Source organism: Hemitrygon akajei, chromosome 13 (assembly GCF_048418815.1).
Source record: "Hemitrygon akajei chromosome 13, sHemAka1.3, whole genome shotgun sequence".
Taxonomy (NCBI): Eukaryota; Metazoa; Chordata; class Chondrichthyes; order Myliobatiformes; family Dasyatidae; genus Hemitrygon; species Hemitrygon akajei.
Window position 1 is genome coordinate 45,541,376 of NC_133136.1, and position 19,849 is coordinate 45,561,224.

Here is a 19,849-nt window from a genome sequence, read left to right on the forward strand (position 1 = left end):
GTTTGTTGCCATTGTATAACCAATACCACAAAATTTAACGTGCTCTGCTCAAATACAATACTGAAACTACTTGTAGAATCAGTCTTTCCCTAGCCAGCCGCACTCTTACCAATATTAAAAAGTTCTCTCGTATGCATTTTAATGATGTGCCCTCTGCTTCTAACACAGTACTTTGTTTTAAATTAATGTCAGACTGTTTCAGACATTGTTATTGCGTGTTCTTTTTACCAATTGACACTTCTGTTGAACTATCGGTATGAACAGCTTCAGGCCATTAATAAGCATTCTCAGATGTGCTTTTCGAACTCGATCGTCAATGGCGCCGTAGGACGGTGACCGCGCTAATTTGTAGATAACACATCAGTTAATCACTCCCGTCAGTTAGTAAGATGATGTTAATTCATCCCTTTACAAAACAGGTTAACATTCATTCTTCACGCCCCTTCCAAAACACTACGTAAAGTGTAATATTCTTAAAGATATCTGTCAGGTTTACCTCTAAAACCAGCGCTCTCTATAAAATAGCGATTCCCTTGAAATGACAGGCTTTCAGGCATTTAGTACAGTATATACTTCAATAACTTCGACTGATTTACCACACGCCCTCTCCGACTTCGAGGCTCCGGGACCGCCGCTGGGCAGAGGCGGGGTCCGCTCCGAGCTGCCGTGCTGGGCAGCGGTCGAGAAGGCTGCGCACAGCCACCAACATGAGCGGAGGAGCGCGAATTTGCAGCGGCTACTCCAACGTGAGGGAGGAGCTGGTAGCAAGTTTCAAGTGTCCGAGGACAACGGATGGCGGGGACGAGGCTTACTGCTGCGGCTTTTCCGATTTCAAGTACTGCTGCAATGAGGCTGGCAACTATTTCCCCTACCCGCACGGCTACATGTGGTCGCTGAGGTAAGTCGGGTGATTTCTTGAAGGGTCAGAGTAGAGCAGAGAGATGGAGAGGAAACTGGAGCCCACATGGCAAGAAGACCCAAGAATCTGGAGCAAAACACCAGATTTTAGAGGAACTGCTCTGCGGGACAGACCGGATCAACATCGACAGTTAACGTTTCCTATGGACATCCCTTAATCTGTTCTGGGCATCTTGTGTGTTGCTTAGGACAAAGATGAGGCAAGTAAGGTAAATATGGAAAGATGAAACCCAGCAATCTCACTTCAAAGTAGCAGCCTGCGCCTTGAACAGACTGGATCCCAATTCTGATGTTTTCTGATTTACTGTAATTTATGTAGAGTGCGGCACCTTGGGGTGGGGTAGGGGCTGGAATTTTAACCTGGCCACTGTAAATTGCCCTGGTGTTACCGAGGTTACAATCTGGAAAGAGTTGATGTGAGAGTGGGAGATTTTGGTTTCAGGGAATAAGAGGCATGGGATAGTTCTGTGAGCCGACATTGACTAGACGATAAACTGGTGCAGGAACCCACATGCCACAGGCCACAGGCCACATTTGCGGGGGGAAATGGACAGTGGACATGTCGGGTCGAAACCCTTTATTCTGAGCAATGTTACCTGACCCGCTGAGTCCCTCCAGCAGTTTGTTTTATTTTTGTTGCTCCAGATTTCAGTATTTGCAATCTCTTGTGTCTCTATTGACTCTTGAGTCTCCAATGAAGTCGAATAATCTGGTACAGTACTAGTTCGCAGGCAATGAATCATTTTGAGACCCAGGTAAATGCAGCAGACAGGTTTCAGATCTCACAGAAATGAAACGAACGAGATGTTGATGTACTTTGTAATTTAGGATTGAGTGCGGCATGGAGAAGCGAACTCCCTCTCGGGCAGTGTCGTACTCGTCAGTTTTGCACCGTGGCTTTGACCGTGTGTTGGAGCCCTGAAGCCACTTTTCTGTATCACAAGCCGAACCAGGGTAACATTTGTTGGAGTCAGGGCGGTAACTACACTGTTCTATGTGTCCTAGAGGGAACAGCATGAGATTAAAAATTGGTGAGTTAGAGCAGTGACTGTGGGAAGAGAGGTTGGTTCAGCGCTACGCAGGAAGAAACCTTCGGTTACACGATTGCATTGCCTTTGCAAATTAAGTGATTTTCTCTGTGAAATCTTCAACTATTTTAATATTAGATTGTCTCCCCCACCAATGTCCAAGTATGGATAATATGTTTCGTGCTTTATTAGTCAACAAAAAGACAAGGTGCTTCATGTGTTTGGTTTTTAAAAAAACTGAGTTTGGGTCAAATTCAAATTCACTATTAGAGTCGTTTATCTGTGAGTGATGTGACTGAGCTTTTTACCTTATATTCCATATTTCCTTATGAAGTAGAAGGAAGCTGCTCTGCCGATTCAGTGTAACCTGGTTTATGGAGTAAATCTATTCCACTATTTTCCCTGTAATCTTTCCTGCCACATTCCTGTCAACTCTCCCTTAGATTCTAAAATCTGCCCACATCATGGGCACCTATCAAGCCCCATGTGATTGGGACGTGGGAGGAAACTGAAGCACCCAGGAGAACCCACAGTAGCTGATCACAGGGAGAACATGCAATTTCCACACAGATTGAACCAGTTTTCATAATTAGTATATGAAAAACCCTTTTGTTGTCTGGGTGGGAAATGACTACTGAGTGTACTTCATGCACAGGTTATTTATGGCATCTTCTCCAGGAAGACAGATCAGAGTTATCTTTCCCTGAATTCTATTGTGATTTGCCTGATTCTGAAGGTATTACATGATTCCCAGTTTCAGGCCAGTCCACAAGAAGAAAATAGCTGGTTTCCTCTTGCATCTGCAACTTTTTATCTGGTGGCAATGTGCAGTGTCCAATGTACAGTACCTGCATTAGTAGTTTTTTAAAAAGTCATTTATCCAGAATTTTTTTCTCTAACATTCAGTGCAAAATGCTTCTGTATTCTCCCATTGTCATTACCTGTATTCCATTTTTGTCCTATCCGTTGTAAGTTCAGTGAAAACAAAAGCTGTGATGTTTCTAAAACCTCAAATCAATATGAATTACTTCCATGTAAGGTATTTAAGGTAGATGAATGTGTTCTTTATGACACAACTATTTTAATTTCCAGATTTTTCAAATTATTCCATTGTTCAAACTCACTTTTAGATTTGAACTTGTGGTCTATGGATTATCAGCCCAGGTTTCTGGATTACTATGAATGATCCCTCTTATCTTATTTACAGCAGCTCAGACCAAACATTACTCTGAGCAGGATATTTTTACATAGCCTGAAAACTGCATTGTAACTTTTTTGTAATATGCATAGTTCTCACTGCACCACCTCCCTGGTATGTTTATATATTTGGCCACATGTGGATGAATTTCTTGCACAGAATGCATAGAAACATTAATTTTAATTGCTAAGATATTGTTATCAATTACCACTTGGTCCATATCAGAGTTAGATTTCTTTCAAGCATCTTGTTTCACTCTTGTTCACGCTCTCACCTTTTTTTGGAGTTTCAGTTAACATGCAAAATTCTTCTGGTTGCATAATTTGGTAATTCCATCTGTATGAATTCTTGGTTAAGATATCATTGTAAGCAATCTAGTTCCCTTCTTCCTATTTTTTTCCACAACTGAACTTATCCTCAATTTTCACTTCTGCACAAATGGTATTGTGCTATGTAAATTATCGCCAATTTTTTTATTTTTTGTTTTTGATGGGAATAGGGTAGTGCAGTATCTACAAGTTGTAAAATCTATTGTGCCTGTAATTTTGTACAAGCATTGTTCTTCAAAGCATTTACCGGGTAACTCTTTTTTTCTGACATCCTTAGGATACTAATAATAATGATTATTATTTGAAAAATGTAACAAGATAAGTCAAAAACTTATAATTTTATTGAAGTAACCACAGTCATAACAATTTGAATTTTTATGTTGTTCTAACTATTTTTTAATTTAAAAATTATTAGGTTATGATTTTTTTGGAAAGATTTCTGACCAAAAAAAGTCAGAATAGAGATTGTTTCACATCAAACATAATTCACAACTCACCACACAAGCAAATGATGTCAGGCAGTCAAAACAACTGAAGGTACAATAGCAAAAGTAAAATGTTTTGAATAGGTGGCATCAGTGGTCAGCGGGCTGGTGGTTTATTAATGATGAGCTTCTGTTCTGTGTTTATTATTACAGTTTATAACCATGTTACAACTTGAAACACTGACTATTTACGTTGAAGCTCTACAATGTTTCAACATAAAAGTTGTGGTTTTATTATTGTGGTTATTATTTAGGAATATTGTGAATTATATTCAATATTAATTACAGGGTATTTCACAATTATATTAATATAGATTTCAAAATGTTATTAGCTTTACATAAAATAAATTGGCAACAGAGGCTATGTGCACAGGAGCATTTCAGTTACTGTGCAGCTGTGCATCCGTGCAGCTGCGAGGGAACAGTGACTTCTACTGCAGTTAAATAACCACTGCATTACTATTGAGGTGAAACTTTGACCCCATATTGTCTCCATGGCTTAACTTGCTCTCAGTTCTGAAAATTGTCCAGTTTTGTTCCAGAAACCCTCATCCACACCTTAATCATTGCTGGACTCAATTGTTCAAATTTTCTCCTGTCTAACCTCCCAGTCTCCAAGATAAATGAGACTCTTGCCTGCACCAGATTTTGCTTTCCCACACATCTCTACAGCAAAAATACATTAGATCTTTACTGCTGCAAATCAGAATTAAAATTCTTCTTTTTGACTGTTAATGCCTGCTAACTTTTAACACAGAATGTAATGAAGATATAAACCTTTTATAAAGATAAGTATACTTTAAATTTACTGCCAAGAAACCAAATCCATGAATATATTAAGAAAGTAGGATTTACAGGAAGAACATGTTAAATGAGATGATATGTTTTCAGACCACTTTTCATTACAGAAGGCTCAGTGTTAATGCATATTTATAGATATCTGATTTATATATGAATAAAGAATGGAGGAGCAAAGTTAACATTATTTACATGGTATAATAAACTAAGTTGTATTTCTATTTTGAATTACTAAGTTCATTTCAGTTATTTAAACTAAACTTTTCATTAATTTCACAAACCTTTATCCTTCCCTTAGATTTAATGTGGATTTCAACAAATATATTCATCATCATCATTATGTGCCATGTCATATGATGCAGGTCTCATGGTCTTCCACCTGCCTTTCCATCTGTTGTTCTTATTCCTTTCTCCATCCATGACCATGAATGTTCTTGGCAAATTTTTCTACAGAAGTCGTTTGCCGTTGCCTTCTTCTGGGCAGTGTCTTTTCAAGGCCATTATCAATACTCTTCAGAGATTGTCTGCCTGGCATCAGCTAATACATGATATGCACCAGCTGCTCCTATGACCATCCACCACTTTCCCCCATGTATTCACATGACCCATAAGACATAGGAGTAAAGTTAGGCCATTAGGCCCATTGAGTCTGTTCTGCCATTTAATCATGGTTGATCCTTTTTTTCCGTCTCCTATAAGACCTTAAGACATAGAAGTAGAAATAGGCCATTTGTCCCATCCAGTCAGACCCTGATTGGCAGACTGAACAGGTGCTACACCTTGCCCAAGGATAATCTGCAGGCTAGTGAAGAGAAGGAGCACCTTTGATAGAAAAATATCTCCACCCATCTGAATGTGCTAGTATACTGTAACTGTATAGATTGCCTCATTACCATTTAATTCAAATTGGCCATAAGGATTACAGCCAATTTGTGGGGCAGGGTTTTCAATGCAATTGATATTCAGACATTGCAAGTGATCATTAAATTAAACCATGTCCAAATCAAACCAAATTAAGAGCATATCTTTTTATCTTCCTTTATTCAGTATAGGCGCAATGGTAGGATTAGGAGTTGCTGCCCTTCTTCTACTGATATTTATCTTCACTGTCTTTGTGATGTGCTGCTTATATCTCTACAATAAACCTCAACAATTAGATTCAGGCCTCAAGCTTCAAAACCTTGCCACATCTCCAAAGCAGACGGGTAAGTCTGATTCATAAATAATGAATTATTATAAATGTACCAGCTATGATTGCTCCTCTGGTCCTAACATGATCATACACAAGAGCACTTTTTTTTTGCTTAGACTTAATGTAATTGCTATCCTTTCTTCTCAATTTTCTGTGAACCATCTTGATGCAAAGTGCACATAGTTCTGATAAATTTTGACAGAAGGCACACTGGGGGGGCTAGACTACTGACACAACTTGGGTGACAGTGAGGAATAAAAAAGGGATGGCCAAACTAACAGGGCTATATTAGTGGGAAGACAGAGGATTGTTAAGATTTTAAAAGCTTACAAAAGGAAAGGTCATTAAGAGGAAAAAGATGAACTATGAAAGGAAGCTAGCACATAATATCAAAGAGGATACTAAAAGCTGTTTCAAGTATATAAAGAGTAAAAGACAGGTGAGAGTAGATATAGGACCGATAGAAAATGATGCTGGAGAAATTGTAATGGGAGATAAGGAGATGGCGGATGAACTGAACAAGTATTTTGCATCAGTCTTCATTAAGGAAGACAACAGCAGTATACCAGACACTCAAGGGTGTCAGGGAAGAGAAGTGTGCGCAGTCACAATTACAACAGAGAAAGTACTCCTGGACCAGATTAAATGCGCCCTCGTGTTCTGAAGGAAGTAGCTGTGGAGATTGTGGAGGCATTAGCAATGATCTTTCAAAAGTCAATAGATTCTGGAAGATTGCAAATGTCACTCCGCTATTTAAGAAGGGGGCAAGGAAGCAAAAAGGAAATTATAGACCTGTTAGCATGACATCAGTGGTTGGGAATTTGTTGGAGTTGATTGTGAAGGATGAGGTTACGGAGTACCTGGAGGCATATGACAAGATAGGCCGAACTCAGCATGGTTTCCTTAAAGGAAAATTCTGCCTGACAAACCTATTGCAATTTTTTTGAGAAAATTACAAGTAGGCTAGACAAGGGAGAGGCAGTGGATGATGTGTATTTAGATTTTCAGAAGGCCTTTGACAAGGTGCCACACATGAGGCTGCTAAGCAAGATAAGAGCCCATGGAATTACGGGAAAGTTACATATGTGGATAGAGTGTTGGCTAATTGGCAGGAAACAGAGAGTGGGAATACAGGGATCCCATTCTAGTTGGCTGCCGGTTACCAGTGGTGTTCCACAGGGGTCCGTGTTGGGGCCGCTTTTTACATTGTATATCAACCATTTGGATTATGGAATAGACGGCTTTGTGGCTAAGTTTGCTGATGATACAAAGATAGGTGGAGGGACTGGTAGTGCTGAGGAAAAGAGAATCTGCAGAGAGACTTGGATAGATTGGGAGAATGGGCAAAGAAGTGGCAAATGTGATACAATGTTAGAAAGTGTATGGTCATGCACTTTGGTAGAAGAAATAAACGGGCAGACTATTATTTAAATGGGGAGAGAATTCAAAGTTCTGAGATGCAATGGGACTTGGGAGTCCTCGTGCAGGATACCCTTAAGGTTAACCTCCAGGTTGAGTCGGCGGTGAAGAAGGCAAATGCAATGTTGGCATTCATTTCTAGAGGAATAGAATATAAGAGCAAGGTTGTGATGTTGAGGCTCTATAAGGCACTGATAAGACCTCACTTGGAGTACCATGCGCAGTTTTGGTCTCCTTATTTAAGAAAGGATGTGCTGATGTTGAAGAGGGTTCAGAGAAGATTTACTAGAATGATAGGGTTAACATATGAGGAATGATTGACCGCTCTTGGACTGTACTCCTTGGAGTTTAGAAGAATGAGGAGGGACCTCATAGAAACATTTCGAATGTTAAAAGGCATGGACAGAGTAGAGGTGGCAAAGTTGTTGCCCATGTTTGGGGAGTATAGTACGCGATGGCATGACTTTAGGATTGAAGGGCGCTCATTCAGAACAGAGATGTGAAGAAATTTTTTTAGCCAGAGAGTGGTGAATCTGTGGAATTTGTTGCCAGAGGTGGCAGTGGAGACCAAGTCAGTAAGGCAGAGATTGATTGGTATCTGAGTAGCCAGGGCATCAAAGGTTACGGTGAGAGGGCGGGGGAGTGGGACTAAATGGGAGAATGAGTCAGCTCATGATAAAATGGCGGAGCAGACTCGATGGGCCAAATGGCTGACTTCTGCTCCTTTGTCTTATGGTCTTATATTATAGATCTCCAAGTACAGTAGTCGGGATTTAAAGGAGGAAATTTGTAGAGCAGTGGAAGATAGTTGCATGAAATATAAAGTTGTGATAGTGGATGATTTTAACTTTCCATATATTGACTGGGACTCCCATACTGTAAAAGGACTGGATAGTATAGAGTTTGTCAAATGTATTCACAAAAGTTTCCTTAATCAATATGCAGAGGCCCCTATTGGAGAGATACTGGATTTTAGAAAATGAGACAGGGCAGGTGACAGACGAGAGTGTAGACGTAGTGATATAATTCAGAATGAGAATCAGGTTTATTATCACCGGCATGTGACGCGAAATTTGTTAACTTAGCGCAGCAGATCAATACAATACATAATATAGAAGAAAAAAACACAAAATAAAATAATAATAATAATAAATAAGTAAATCAATTACAGTGTACGTATATTGAATAGATTAAAAATCGCACAAAAAACAAAAAGAATATATATTAAAAAAGTGAGGTAGTGTTCACAGGTACAATGTCCATTTAGGAATTGGGTGGCAGAGGGTAAGAAGCTGTTCCTGAATCGCTGAGTGTATGCCTTCAGGCTTCTGTACCTCCTTCCTGATGGTAACAGTGAGAAAAAGGAATGCCCTGGGTGCTGGAGGTCCTTACTAATGGATGCTGCTTTTCTCAGACACTGCTCCTTGAAGATGTTCCGGGTACTTTGTAGGCTAGTACGCAAGATGGAGCCGACTAAATTTACAACCCTCTGCAGCTTCTTTCGGTCCTGTGCAGTAGCCCCTCCATACCATACAGTGATGCAGACTGTCAGAATGCTCTCCATGGTACATCTATAGATGTTTTTGAGTGTATTTGTTGACATACCAAATTTTTCAGACTCCTAATGAAGTATAGCCTTCTGTCTTGCCTTCTTTATAACTGCATTGTTATGTTAGTACCAGGTTAGAACCTCAGAGATCATGACACCCAGGAACTTGAAACTGCTCACTCTCTCCACTTCTGATCACTCTATGAGGATTGGTATGTGTTCCTTCATCCATTAGTTCCTTCGTCCACTAATTCCATTAGTTTCAAGATAATTATGGAAATGGATAGGACTGGTGCTCAGGTTAAGGTTCTCAAATGAGAAGGGCCATTTCTGATGGCATCAGAAAGGATCTGGCAGTGTGGATTAGGATAAGTTTTTTCCCAGCAAAGAGATGCTTGGTAAGTAGGAGGCTTTCAAAACTGAAATATTGAGGGTGAAGAATCTGTATGTTCTAGTTATAATAAAAGATAAGACTAACAGGTTTAGAGAACCCTGGTTATCAATGGATATTGAGGTCTTGGTAAAGAAAAGGAAAGAGGCACATATCAGGTTTAAGCAGTTAGAATTAAATAAGGCATTTCAAGAGTATAAGAAGTGCAAGAGAACACTGAAAAGAGAAATCAGGAGTGCTAAAAGAGGACATGAGATTGCTCTGCCAGACAAGGTGTAGGAGAATCCTGTTGGTGCATGAACAAAGTCACCAGAGCTTCTTTACAAAGCAGCTTCTTTATTTGACAAAACAAGGTACAGCTGGCATCATATGGAGACACTTTCGATGGCAAGGTCTGCTGGCCCAACCTGGGGCTCCATATTTTATGTGCCAAATAATAGAGGACGTCTATATTTACAGTATGGACAGTGTTTTCTTTGAAACTACATACAACCTTCACACCTCCCGATTCATATCCAAACAACAGACATCCAAATGAATTTTAATCAGCATTGTCTGGACTGGGATTCACAGTTTTTAGGAACCCATTGTTCAGAGCTGCAGTCCAAATTAAATGCACAATACATTTTCAGATGTGAAGACTAGTAACCAAAGACAATTGCTAACTTGCTAAGTATATATACTTATTTCTGACTCCTGACACCATTGAAATTCTAGCATACTGTAAAGGCAGATGCAAAATACGTATTCAATTCAATTCATTCTCCAGATCTTTGTCCCCAATTATTACCTCTCCAGTGTCATTTTCTAGTGGTCCGATATCCACTCTCACCTCTCTTTTACTCTCTATATGTTTGAAAATACTTCTGGTATCCTCATTTATATTATTGGCTAGTTTACCTTTGTATTTAATCTTTTCTCTCCCCATTGCATTCTAATTGCCTTCTGTTGATTTTTAAAAGCTTCCCACTAACTTTTGCTATATTGTATGTCCTCTCTTTTGCTTTTTTGCTGTCTTCCATTGTCAGCCACGGTTGCCTCATCCTCCTTTTGGAGTACTTCTAATAAAGTTGTGGAAAATAACAGTAGAAAATGTCAGAAGCACTCATTAGGTCTGGCAGCATTTATGGAGAGGGGCAGAGCTAACATTTTAGGAAAACGGCATTTTGTCTGAAATCAGTGCCCTGCCAGCAGCAGCTTGAATATCCACACAAGACAATCCAAATATCCCTGAGCCTCTGCTCTCGGTGTTCTTCAAGCTGTTACATATTCCACGAAAGACTGCATTGTTGGAAAGCCATTCACAAAGGTAACCGAGACACATAGTAAATTCCTTCAAATGCTGTGCTGCTCTCACAATACATAGTTGAGTCACTGGTACTGTATCTGCAGATGCAAGAGCTATCCATTGAACTGTAGCGATGTGCTACACACAGCGCTGAAATAACTACACGCAGTCGGTAAGTCGTTTCGAGACTAGTTTATTCAAATTTCGCAGAGCTGGCATTTAATCCCTAGCGCCCGCCCTCTCCGGGCGGAAATGACGTCAGAGGTGTATTACCAAAGTCTCTCCCCGTGCGCTGGCTATTTGTGAGCCGGTTCGCCTGCGCAGAAAGTGGGTCGCCACATAACCCCCCCCACCCAGAACCGGCGATACACCCCCCAATGTCCACAGTCTGGATCAGCCTCTGTTTGGGAGGTCTGCCTCTGCGCCGCGGTGCCTGAACTGCGACCGGCTGCGCCAAGACCACATGGGCTGGTTTGAGTTGGTCCACCGTGAAAACCTCCTCTCTCCCCCCAATGTCCAGAACGTACGTGGACCCGTTGTTGTTGATCACCCTGAATGGCACCTCGTACGGCTGCTGTAGCGGTGCCCGGTGTCCGCCCCTTCATACAAACCCAAACTTACAGTTTTGCAGTTCTTTGGGTACATGGGTCGGGGTCAGTCCATGCTGTGAAGTTGGTACGAGGGCCAGGTTGCCGAGCCTTTCGCGTAGTCTGTCCAGGACTGCTGCGGGTTCTTCCTCTTGCCCCCTTGGGGCTGGTAGGAACTCTCCCGGGACGGCCAGGGGCAGGCCGTACACCAACTCGGCCGACGAGGCGTGCAGATCCTCTTTGGGCAATGTACGAATTCCAAGCAGGACCCAGGGAAGCTCGTCCACCCAGTTAGGTCCTCTCAGGTGGGCCATGAGAGCCGACTTCAAGTGACGATGGAAGCGTTCCACCAGTCCGTTCGACTGTGGGTGGTAGGCAGTTGTATGGTGCAGCTGCGTTCCCAACAGGCTAGCCATAGCTGACCACAGGCTGGAGGTGAACTGGGCGCCTCTGTCGGAGGTAATGTGGGCCGGTGCCCCGAAGCGTGCTACCCAGGTTGCGATCAGTGCTCGGGTGCAGGAATTGGCAGATGTGTCGGTGAGCGGGACCGCCTCTGGCCACCTCGTGAACCGGTCTACCACCATTAGGAGGTACCACGCTCCTCGGGACACTGGTAGGGAGCCCACGATATCCACGTGAATGTGGTCAAACCTCCGGCGGGTGGATTCAAGCTGCTGTGGCAGGGTGTTAGTGTGCCGCTGTACCTTGGCTGTTTGGCACTGCGTGCACGTTCTGGCCCATTCACTGACCTGCTTGCGAAGTCCGTGCCACGCGAATTTGCTGGAGACCAGCCGGATGGTTGTCCTCATAGATGGGTGCGCCAAACCATGTAAGGAGTCGAAAATCCGCCGCCTCCAGGCTGCCGGGACGATGGGGCGAGGTTGGCCAATAGCCACGTCGCACAGGAGGGTCCTATCACCTGGGCCTACGAGAAAATCCTGCAGCTGCAAACCCGAGACTGCGGTCCTATAGCTGGGCATCTCATCGTCTGCCTGCTGCGCCTCCACCAGTGCTGCATAGTCCACCCCCAGGGACAGGGCCTGGACAGCTGGTCTGGAGAGTGCGTCCACCACAACGTTGTCCTTTCCCGAGACATGCTGGATGTCTGTCGTGTACTCGGAGATGTAGGACAGATATCGTTGCTGGCGAACCGACCAGGGATTGGACACCTTCGTGAAGGCGAAGGTCAACGGTTTGTGGTCCGTGAACGTGGCGAACGGCCTGCCTTCTAAGAAGTACCTGAAATGCTGGATTGCCAGATACAGTGCCAACAGTTCCCGGTCGAAAGCACTGTATTTGAGCTCGGGTGGTCACAGGTGTTTGCTGAAAAACGCCAGGGGTTGCCAGCGACCCTCGATGAGTTGTTCCCGCACCCCACAGACTGCCAGGTTAGATGCGTCCACTGTGAAGGCGGTAGGGACGTCCATTCTGGGGTGCACTAGCATCGTGGCGTTTGCCAAGGCTTCTTTCGTTTTAATGAAAGCGGCAGCGGACTCCTCGTCACAGGTAATGTCCTTGCCCTTACCCGACATCAGGGCAGCTGAAGGGAGGAAATGGTGGTAGAAATTTACCATACCCACGAATTCCTGAAGGCCTTTGATTGTGTTGGGTCGGGGGAAATGGCGGACTGCGTCTACCTTAGCGGGCAGAGGGGTTGCCCCGTCTTTAGTAATCCTGTGGCCCAGGAAGTCAATGGTGTCGAGCCCGAACTGGCATTTTGCCAGGTTGATTGTCAGGCCGTATTCACTCAGTCGGGCGTAGAGTTGACGGAGGTGGGACAGATGCTCCTGACGACTGCTGCTGGTTATGAGGATGTCGTCCAAATAGATGAAAGCGAAGTCCAGGTCGCGTCCCACCGCGTCCATTAGCCGCTGAAACGTCTGTGCGGCATTCTTTAGGCCGAACAGCATGCGGAGGAACTTGAAAAGGATGGAAGGGGTGATGAGTGCCGTTTTGGGGACGTCGTTCGGATGCATCGGGATTTGATGGTATCCCCGGACGAGGTCCACCTTGGAGAAGATCCGTGCGCCGTGCAAGTTTGCTGCAAAATCCTGAATGTGCAGCACAGGGTAGCGGTCCGGTGTCGTAGCCTCGTTCAGCCTGTGGTAGTTCGCGCATGGTCTCCAGCCCCCTGTTGCTTTGGGCACCATGTGCAGGGGGGAGGCCCATGGGCTGTCGGACCGCCGTATCATCCCCAATTCCTCCTTCCGCATGAATTCCTCCTTCGCCAGGTGGAGCTTTTCTGGGGGGAGCCTTCGTGCGTGGGCATGGAGGGGTGGTCCCTTGGTTGGGATGTGGTGTTGAACCCCGTGTCTGAGCATGGCCGCCGTGAACTGCGGTGTCAGAATCGATGGGAAGCCCACCAGGAGTCTGGTGAATTTGTTATCCGACAGCGTGATGGAGTCCAGGTGTGGGGCTGGCAACTGGGCTTCACCCAGGGAGAACGTCTGGAAAGTCTCGGCATGTTCCAGTCTTTTCCCTTGCAAGTCGACCAGCAGGCTGTGAGCTCGCAAGAAGTCCGCCCCCAGGAGTGGTTGGGCCACGACGGCCAGTGTGAAGTCCTACGTGAACTGGCTGGCACTGAACTGCAGCTGCACTGTGCGGGTGCCGTAGGTCCATATCGTGTTGCCATTTGCAGCCCTCAGGGTGGGTCCTGGCTTCCTGTTGCGGGTGTCGTACCCTGTCGGGGGCAAGACGCTGATCTCCGCTCCGGTGTCGACCAAGAAGCGGCGTCCCGACTGTTTGTCCCAGACGTACAAGAGGCTGTCCTGGTGGCCAGCCGCCATAGTCATTAGCGGCAGCTGGCTCTGGCCCTGGCAGGGCGGGCGACAATGGCGGGCTTTTGTGCCTCACCGCTGGTGGTAGAAACACCACTGTTCACTGGCTTCCTCACTCCTGTCTCTGTGTTGTGTGCGCCCCCCTGCCGGGCCTGGTCTGGTCCGCTGTTGGGCGCGTGGCCTGGTAATCTGACTGACGGACGCCACGCTCTCCCTCTTGGCTTTCCACAGCACGTCTGCCCGGGCCGCCACCTTCCGGGGGTCACTGAAATCTGCGTCGGCCGGCAGCAGATGTATATCCTCGGGCAGTTGTTCTAGGAACGCTTGCTCGAAAATGAGGCAGGGCTTGTGTCCGTCAGCCAGGGACAGCATCTCGTTCATCAATGCTGACGGCAGTCTGTCTCCCAAACCGTCCAGGTGAAGCAGGCGGGCACCCCGCTCACGCCGTGAGAGGCCAAAGGTCCCAATGAGCAGCGCCTTGAATGCTTCATATTTGCCTTCTTCTGGGGGCGACTGTATGAAATCCGCAACCTGGGCGGCTGTCTTCTGGTCAAGGGTGCTCACCACGTGGTAGTAATGCGTGGAATCAGAGGATATCTGCTGAATCTGGAACTGGGCTTCTGCTTGGCTAAACCACACGCGTGGTCGCAGCATCCAGAAAGTCGGCAGTTGTAGCGAAACTGTGTGAACAGATGAAGAGTCAGTCATCTTTGGTCCAAATCCCGTTTGGACCGTCGGGGTCACCAATGTAGCGATGTGCTACACACAGCGCTGAAATAACGACACGCAGTCGGTAAGTCGTTTCGAGACTAGTTTATTCAAACTTCACGGAGCTGGTATTTCAATCCCTAGCGCCCGCCCTCTCCGGGTGGAAATGACGTCAGAGGTGCATTACCAAAGTCTCTCCTCACGCGCTGGCTATTTGTGAGCCGGTTCGCCTGCGCAGAAAGTGGGTCGCCACAGAACTTTGAGCCTTTAAGATCATGCCCTCAGGCTTTGGAGCCGGCACTGACTTGCCACTCCATTGTCTGATATATTCTGTTCCAGGGAAGATCTTCAATTTATTGTACTTTGTTTGCAGTGCAATGTGATTTTATTTGCCTTGATCATTGAATCTTTGCAATCATTTTTCTCTGAGTTGGTGTTTGTGAAGAGGTTGAAGGCATATGGTCATAACTGCTTGGTTCAGGGCCCAAGGCTATGTCACTTCAACATATCTAGGGAGGTTAAAGTGTTTCATCAGGGGGAGAAAGAATGCTTATGACACTTTCACCGGAGTACCATAAGGTTTTCACAGTATGGTTGCTTGATAGCTAGTGCTGTCAAAAGGGAAACAAACCCTTCATTGATATCTGTGCTGTACTATCCTGTACACCTCAATGACCTCTCTTTCCAGAAGCGATGAGTCCCACGTTTTAAATAGAAATAAACAGAGATACCACAATTATTCACATTAACTCAAGCCTGGAATAACTTCAAGTGGATAAGATATTACATTTCTGTTGGGGACAGTACCTCGTTGAGAAATTAAGTCTCTGTTGCCCATACTATGTACATTAATTATGTTTTCTTGAATGTCATGGGTTTTCACTTTTGTTAGAAGGAGTTAAAGTGCAATAACTATGTAGCTGAGTTCCAAGGTATTCCCCACAGATAGTCACAAGCTTATGCTGTAATTTATTTCATTACTAAAACATCTTTTATCTGTCCATTTATACCTTTTTGATCAGTTTATGCTTGATGTTCATTGCTGGATGTTAGCTCAGTGGGATTGTGGCTTGGCTCTGTACTATGAAAACAGTATTGCATGGAAATTAATGTAACAATGTTTACCTGAAACATGTATGGTTTAATTCAATTGCTGATATGAAACACCCACTCCTGAAATAAATAGTGCTATATACATGCATAGTGCTAATGTTAAAATGTCTTCCTGTTAGCATTACTGTCACAAGCTCTGTAGGACATTTATGCCATTATTTTTCCTTTCAGTTCAAAAATAATCTTTAAAATATATTTTCTATTACAATACCATATAAATCTTTAATTTTTTTTTACAATATATTGAACTGTTTTAATTTTTTGTGTGTGTTACCTATTTGAACTTTTTAAATTCTTTATAAAGGTTGTAAAAACAATGATTAAAGTTACACCAACTCCAGTGTTGCGCAATTACTTTCACATTAGCTTTACAAAACTTGCAATCTGGCTGCAAGTTTTCCCATACAGTGCATAAATTGAGAAGCATTCATTCAAGTAGACAGAGCACAGTTGTGCAAAGATGCAAGACATCTTTAAAAAATCATTCCTGAAGAAGGGTCTCAGCCCAAAATGTTGATTGTTTGTTCATTTCCATAGATGCTGCCTGACCTGCTAAGTTCCTCCAGCATTTTGTGTGTGTCGCTCTGGATTTCCAGCATCTGCAGAATCTTTTGTGTTCTTAAAATTAAAGTCCTCCAAAGGCTGAGTGAGAGCATACATATGGAGTGGGCAGATAATTTTGCACATATGACTGTACCTCACCTCTGAAGATAATGAATGGATAGCTCTGGATGAAGAGAGCAAGTCCACTAGGATCTGCAGCACATGCTACCTGAACACAAGTTGTGGCTTGGGTCACATGCGTGAGGGTGTCTGATGCCGAAAGACTCAAAATACCTGCTGACCTCAGGTTACATCACTAATGATGTGTTCAGAGCATCATGAGATGTAATCTTCCAAAAAAAACTGTGATTTTACATTATAAATGTGAAATTAAAATGTGAACTTATTTGATGCATGGATTCAAAACAGCTGCATACTGTTTTGTTTTGTTTAGCGTTGTTTCACATTCTTGTACAAAAATATTCACTGTAAACCTCACCCTTTTTTTTGAAGGGGAAAAGGAAAACAAACAAAGAAGTTTGGAAACAACACTGCTTCCTTCACCATCAGAAACCCCGCCACCCATCACAAACAGAATTGGTGAAGAGGCACTGGTAGCCACAACAGTAGAGACTGAAAATGCAGCAATCAAACTCTCCTAAGTTTGTTAAGTAAATTATGCAAGTTCTGTTTTAAAATTAAATGTTAGCAGCACTTCATTGAGAGATAAATACAAAGGTCAGCATAATCTATATTCTCTATACAAAAAATGATTACTGTGACAAGTATATGAAATATATGTAGTAGTAACAAAAATATATAATCTCTTAATGATGTTTCTTTAATGTTCTGTGACAAGCTTAAAAATAAAAAGATTTGAAGAAAATGGTATAAATCAGCACCCATGGAGTAAAAGAATGCTTAATTCATAGTGATGGAGATGTCACTGGTCAAAATCATTTATTTTTTTATAAGATTTTGCTATAAATTCTCTAACATATTCCTCTAATTGTATTAGGAAATAAAATTTTGCAATAGCGTTATGCTCTAGATCAAACTGAAAAATAGTTATCAACTTATTTTTTGATTCGTATAAACCAGCCACAACTGTGAAAAGTTCTTAATATAAGGATGAAAAACTAAAAGGAGGAAAAATAAGAACTGCCCTACAAATGGTACAGTACGTATCAGCATAAAGCTCTATTCCTTCTCCCTCCTTGCTCATTCTATCTCCTCTTAAATATATTGCTGCCGTTAATCAACTTTTCCCTGTAGTAACATGTTCTGTATTGCTAATTTGGTTAAAGAGTTCTTCTGATTTACCTATTGGATTTCAAGATGATTATCTTAAATATACTATATGACCTCTACTTGTGTTATTCCTCATTCTCACATATCCACTTTCAAACCTTTCATAATATAAAAGACCTCTCTTTGGTCATCTCTTAGCTGCCTTTTTTCAAGAGCACAAAGATCCTGTGTATTCATTTTTTTCTCCAAAATGTACTTCATTCCCGATACAGTTTTTCCAGTGAATATTTCCAGTATCAGTGCAAAATGCAAGTGATTCTGCAGATACTGGAAATCCAGAGCAACACACTCAAAAGTGCTGGAGGAACTCAGCAGGTCAGGCAGTACTTAATGGAAGCAAATGAACAGTCCACCTTTTTGGGCTGTGACCATTCACCAGCTGACTATTAATTTCCCTCCATAAACGCTGGCTGATCAGCAGAATTCCTCCAGCACTTTGTGTGTGTTGCACAGTGAGAAATTTGAGAGGCTTTTATAGAGTGCACAGTTCCTTAGTGTTCATTGGTGGCAGGAGCTTAGACTCTGTCTCATCCTCCCAAGAATCCTTTGTGCTTGCTGTACCGAGCATCAATTCCCCCCTCCAAGTTTTTCTGCACAATAGAATGAACCAATCAGAAGCATTTATTTACAGTCAGCTTTCACTGGACAACCAATAAATTTCAGACAGACTGAAATTTGTCTTTCAGCAAGTTAATGGCCTTGTCGATGCTTACCTCATTCCTGTGCATTCCTGGGACAACCATAGTCAGTCCTGTGTTATGTAGCTACTCAGGCAAACATTGATAAAGACTTTTATTATCCCAGCAGTAAACAAGGATGGGAACAATCATTTCATCCACTTGGATTGGACTTGCTCTGCACAGTGATACCATCAACTCAATGTGGGACAAGAGGGCAAACACATATATAATAGACATGCTTTCCAAAATAGGCTTTGGGGAGGGAATCTGAAAATTGAATGCATCTGATCTACACTTATCAGTTGATACAGTCCAAATTAAGGGATAGGAAACTAAGTTTCCTCATCAAAGCTGAGTGAAGCAATGCTGCCTTCTCCCTTCTGACTTGTTTGTATGTTGTATAGGGTCATTTACTGAATCCGTCAGAAGGACTAATGACCTTCTCTTCATCATGATCTTCACTGATGATTACATGAGCGTTCCACTTCACAATTGTTGAGGAAATGAAGCTGCCCGTGATGGTGTGTAGCTTTCCTCAGCAACCTTTGGACAAGAGTTGTTAATTAACAAGTAACATTCTCACCGTAGGAGTGCAGGCCATGATACCTCCAACAAGAAAACACCCAACCATCTATCATTGCCTTACTGTTGCTGTGTTCCCTGTCATCAACAACCCAATGCTCATACTGTGGCTACAAGAGCACGTCAGAGGCTAGGTCTAGCAAGTAACTCTCCTTCTGACACCTTAAAGTCTTTCCAGCATCAACAAGGCACAATCATGATGAAAGCTTCACCACTTGCCCCAATTACTATACCAGCTGCAACATTCAAGAAACCCGATAGCATGCGGGACAAACCAGTTTGCTTAATCAGTACTTTGTCTACTACCCTAGATATTCTTTCCTTCTGCCAAAGTGGGTAAAATAATTGAAGTGCTACCATTTTCAAAATGCTCTACAGAAACTAATATTCTATTTTCTGAAAGATCCTTCCAAAGGGAGTGGAAGTAATACTAGAGGGATGAGAAATTGATTTTCATACCATAAGGTTGGAGGCTATCCAAACGGAATATAAGGTGTTGTTCCTCCAACCTAAGTGTGGCCCAACAGTGGAGGAGGCCATGGATGGATATATCGGAATGGGAATGGGAAGTGGAATTTAAATGGGTGGCCACTGGGAGATCCCACTTGTTCTGGCGGATGGAGTGTAGATGATCGGCGAAGTGGTCTCCCAACCTACGTCGGGTCCTTTCAACATACAAGAGGCCACACCGGATCACGGAACACAGTAAGTGAACTCAACAGACTCACAAGGTGAAGTGTCACCTCACCTGGAAGGACTGTTTGGAGCCCTGAATGGGAGTGAGGGAGGAGGTGTAGGGGCAGGTGAAGCACTTGTTTTGCTTGCAAGGGTAAGTGCCTGTAGGGAGATAGTGGGGAGGGACGAACGGTCAAGGGAATCGTGTAGGGAGCGATCCCTGCGGAAAGTGGAAAGTGGGGGGGAGGGAAAGATAATAGACAGTAGGTGCAGGAGTA

At 43.4% G+C, this 19,849-nt stretch overlaps 1 protein-coding gene across 2 annotated transcripts; it reads left to right on the forward strand.

Annotated features, from left to right (window-relative positions):
• Positions 1-601: 601 nt before the first annotated feature.
• Positions 602-17,224, forward strand: LOC140737491 (protein shisa-like-2B). 2 transcript variants are annotated; one of them, XM_073063949.1, is made up of 3 exons: positions 602-898; positions 5,804-5,961; positions 16,837-17,224. In XM_073063949.1, the coding sequence occupies exons 1-3, from the start codon at positions 708-710 to the stop codon at positions 16,983-16,985; spliced, it is 498 nt and encodes a 165-aa protein (XP_072920050.1). In that variant the 5' UTR covers positions 602-707; the 3' UTR covers positions 16,986-17,224. The 2 variants fall into 2 exon arrangements, 1 of the variants encoding a protein (XP_072920050.1); XR_012101169.1 differs by lacking the exon at positions 5,804-5,961 and having other exon boundaries at positions 766-898; positions 16,837-16,970.
• Positions 17,225-19,849: the final 2,625 nt, after the last annotated feature.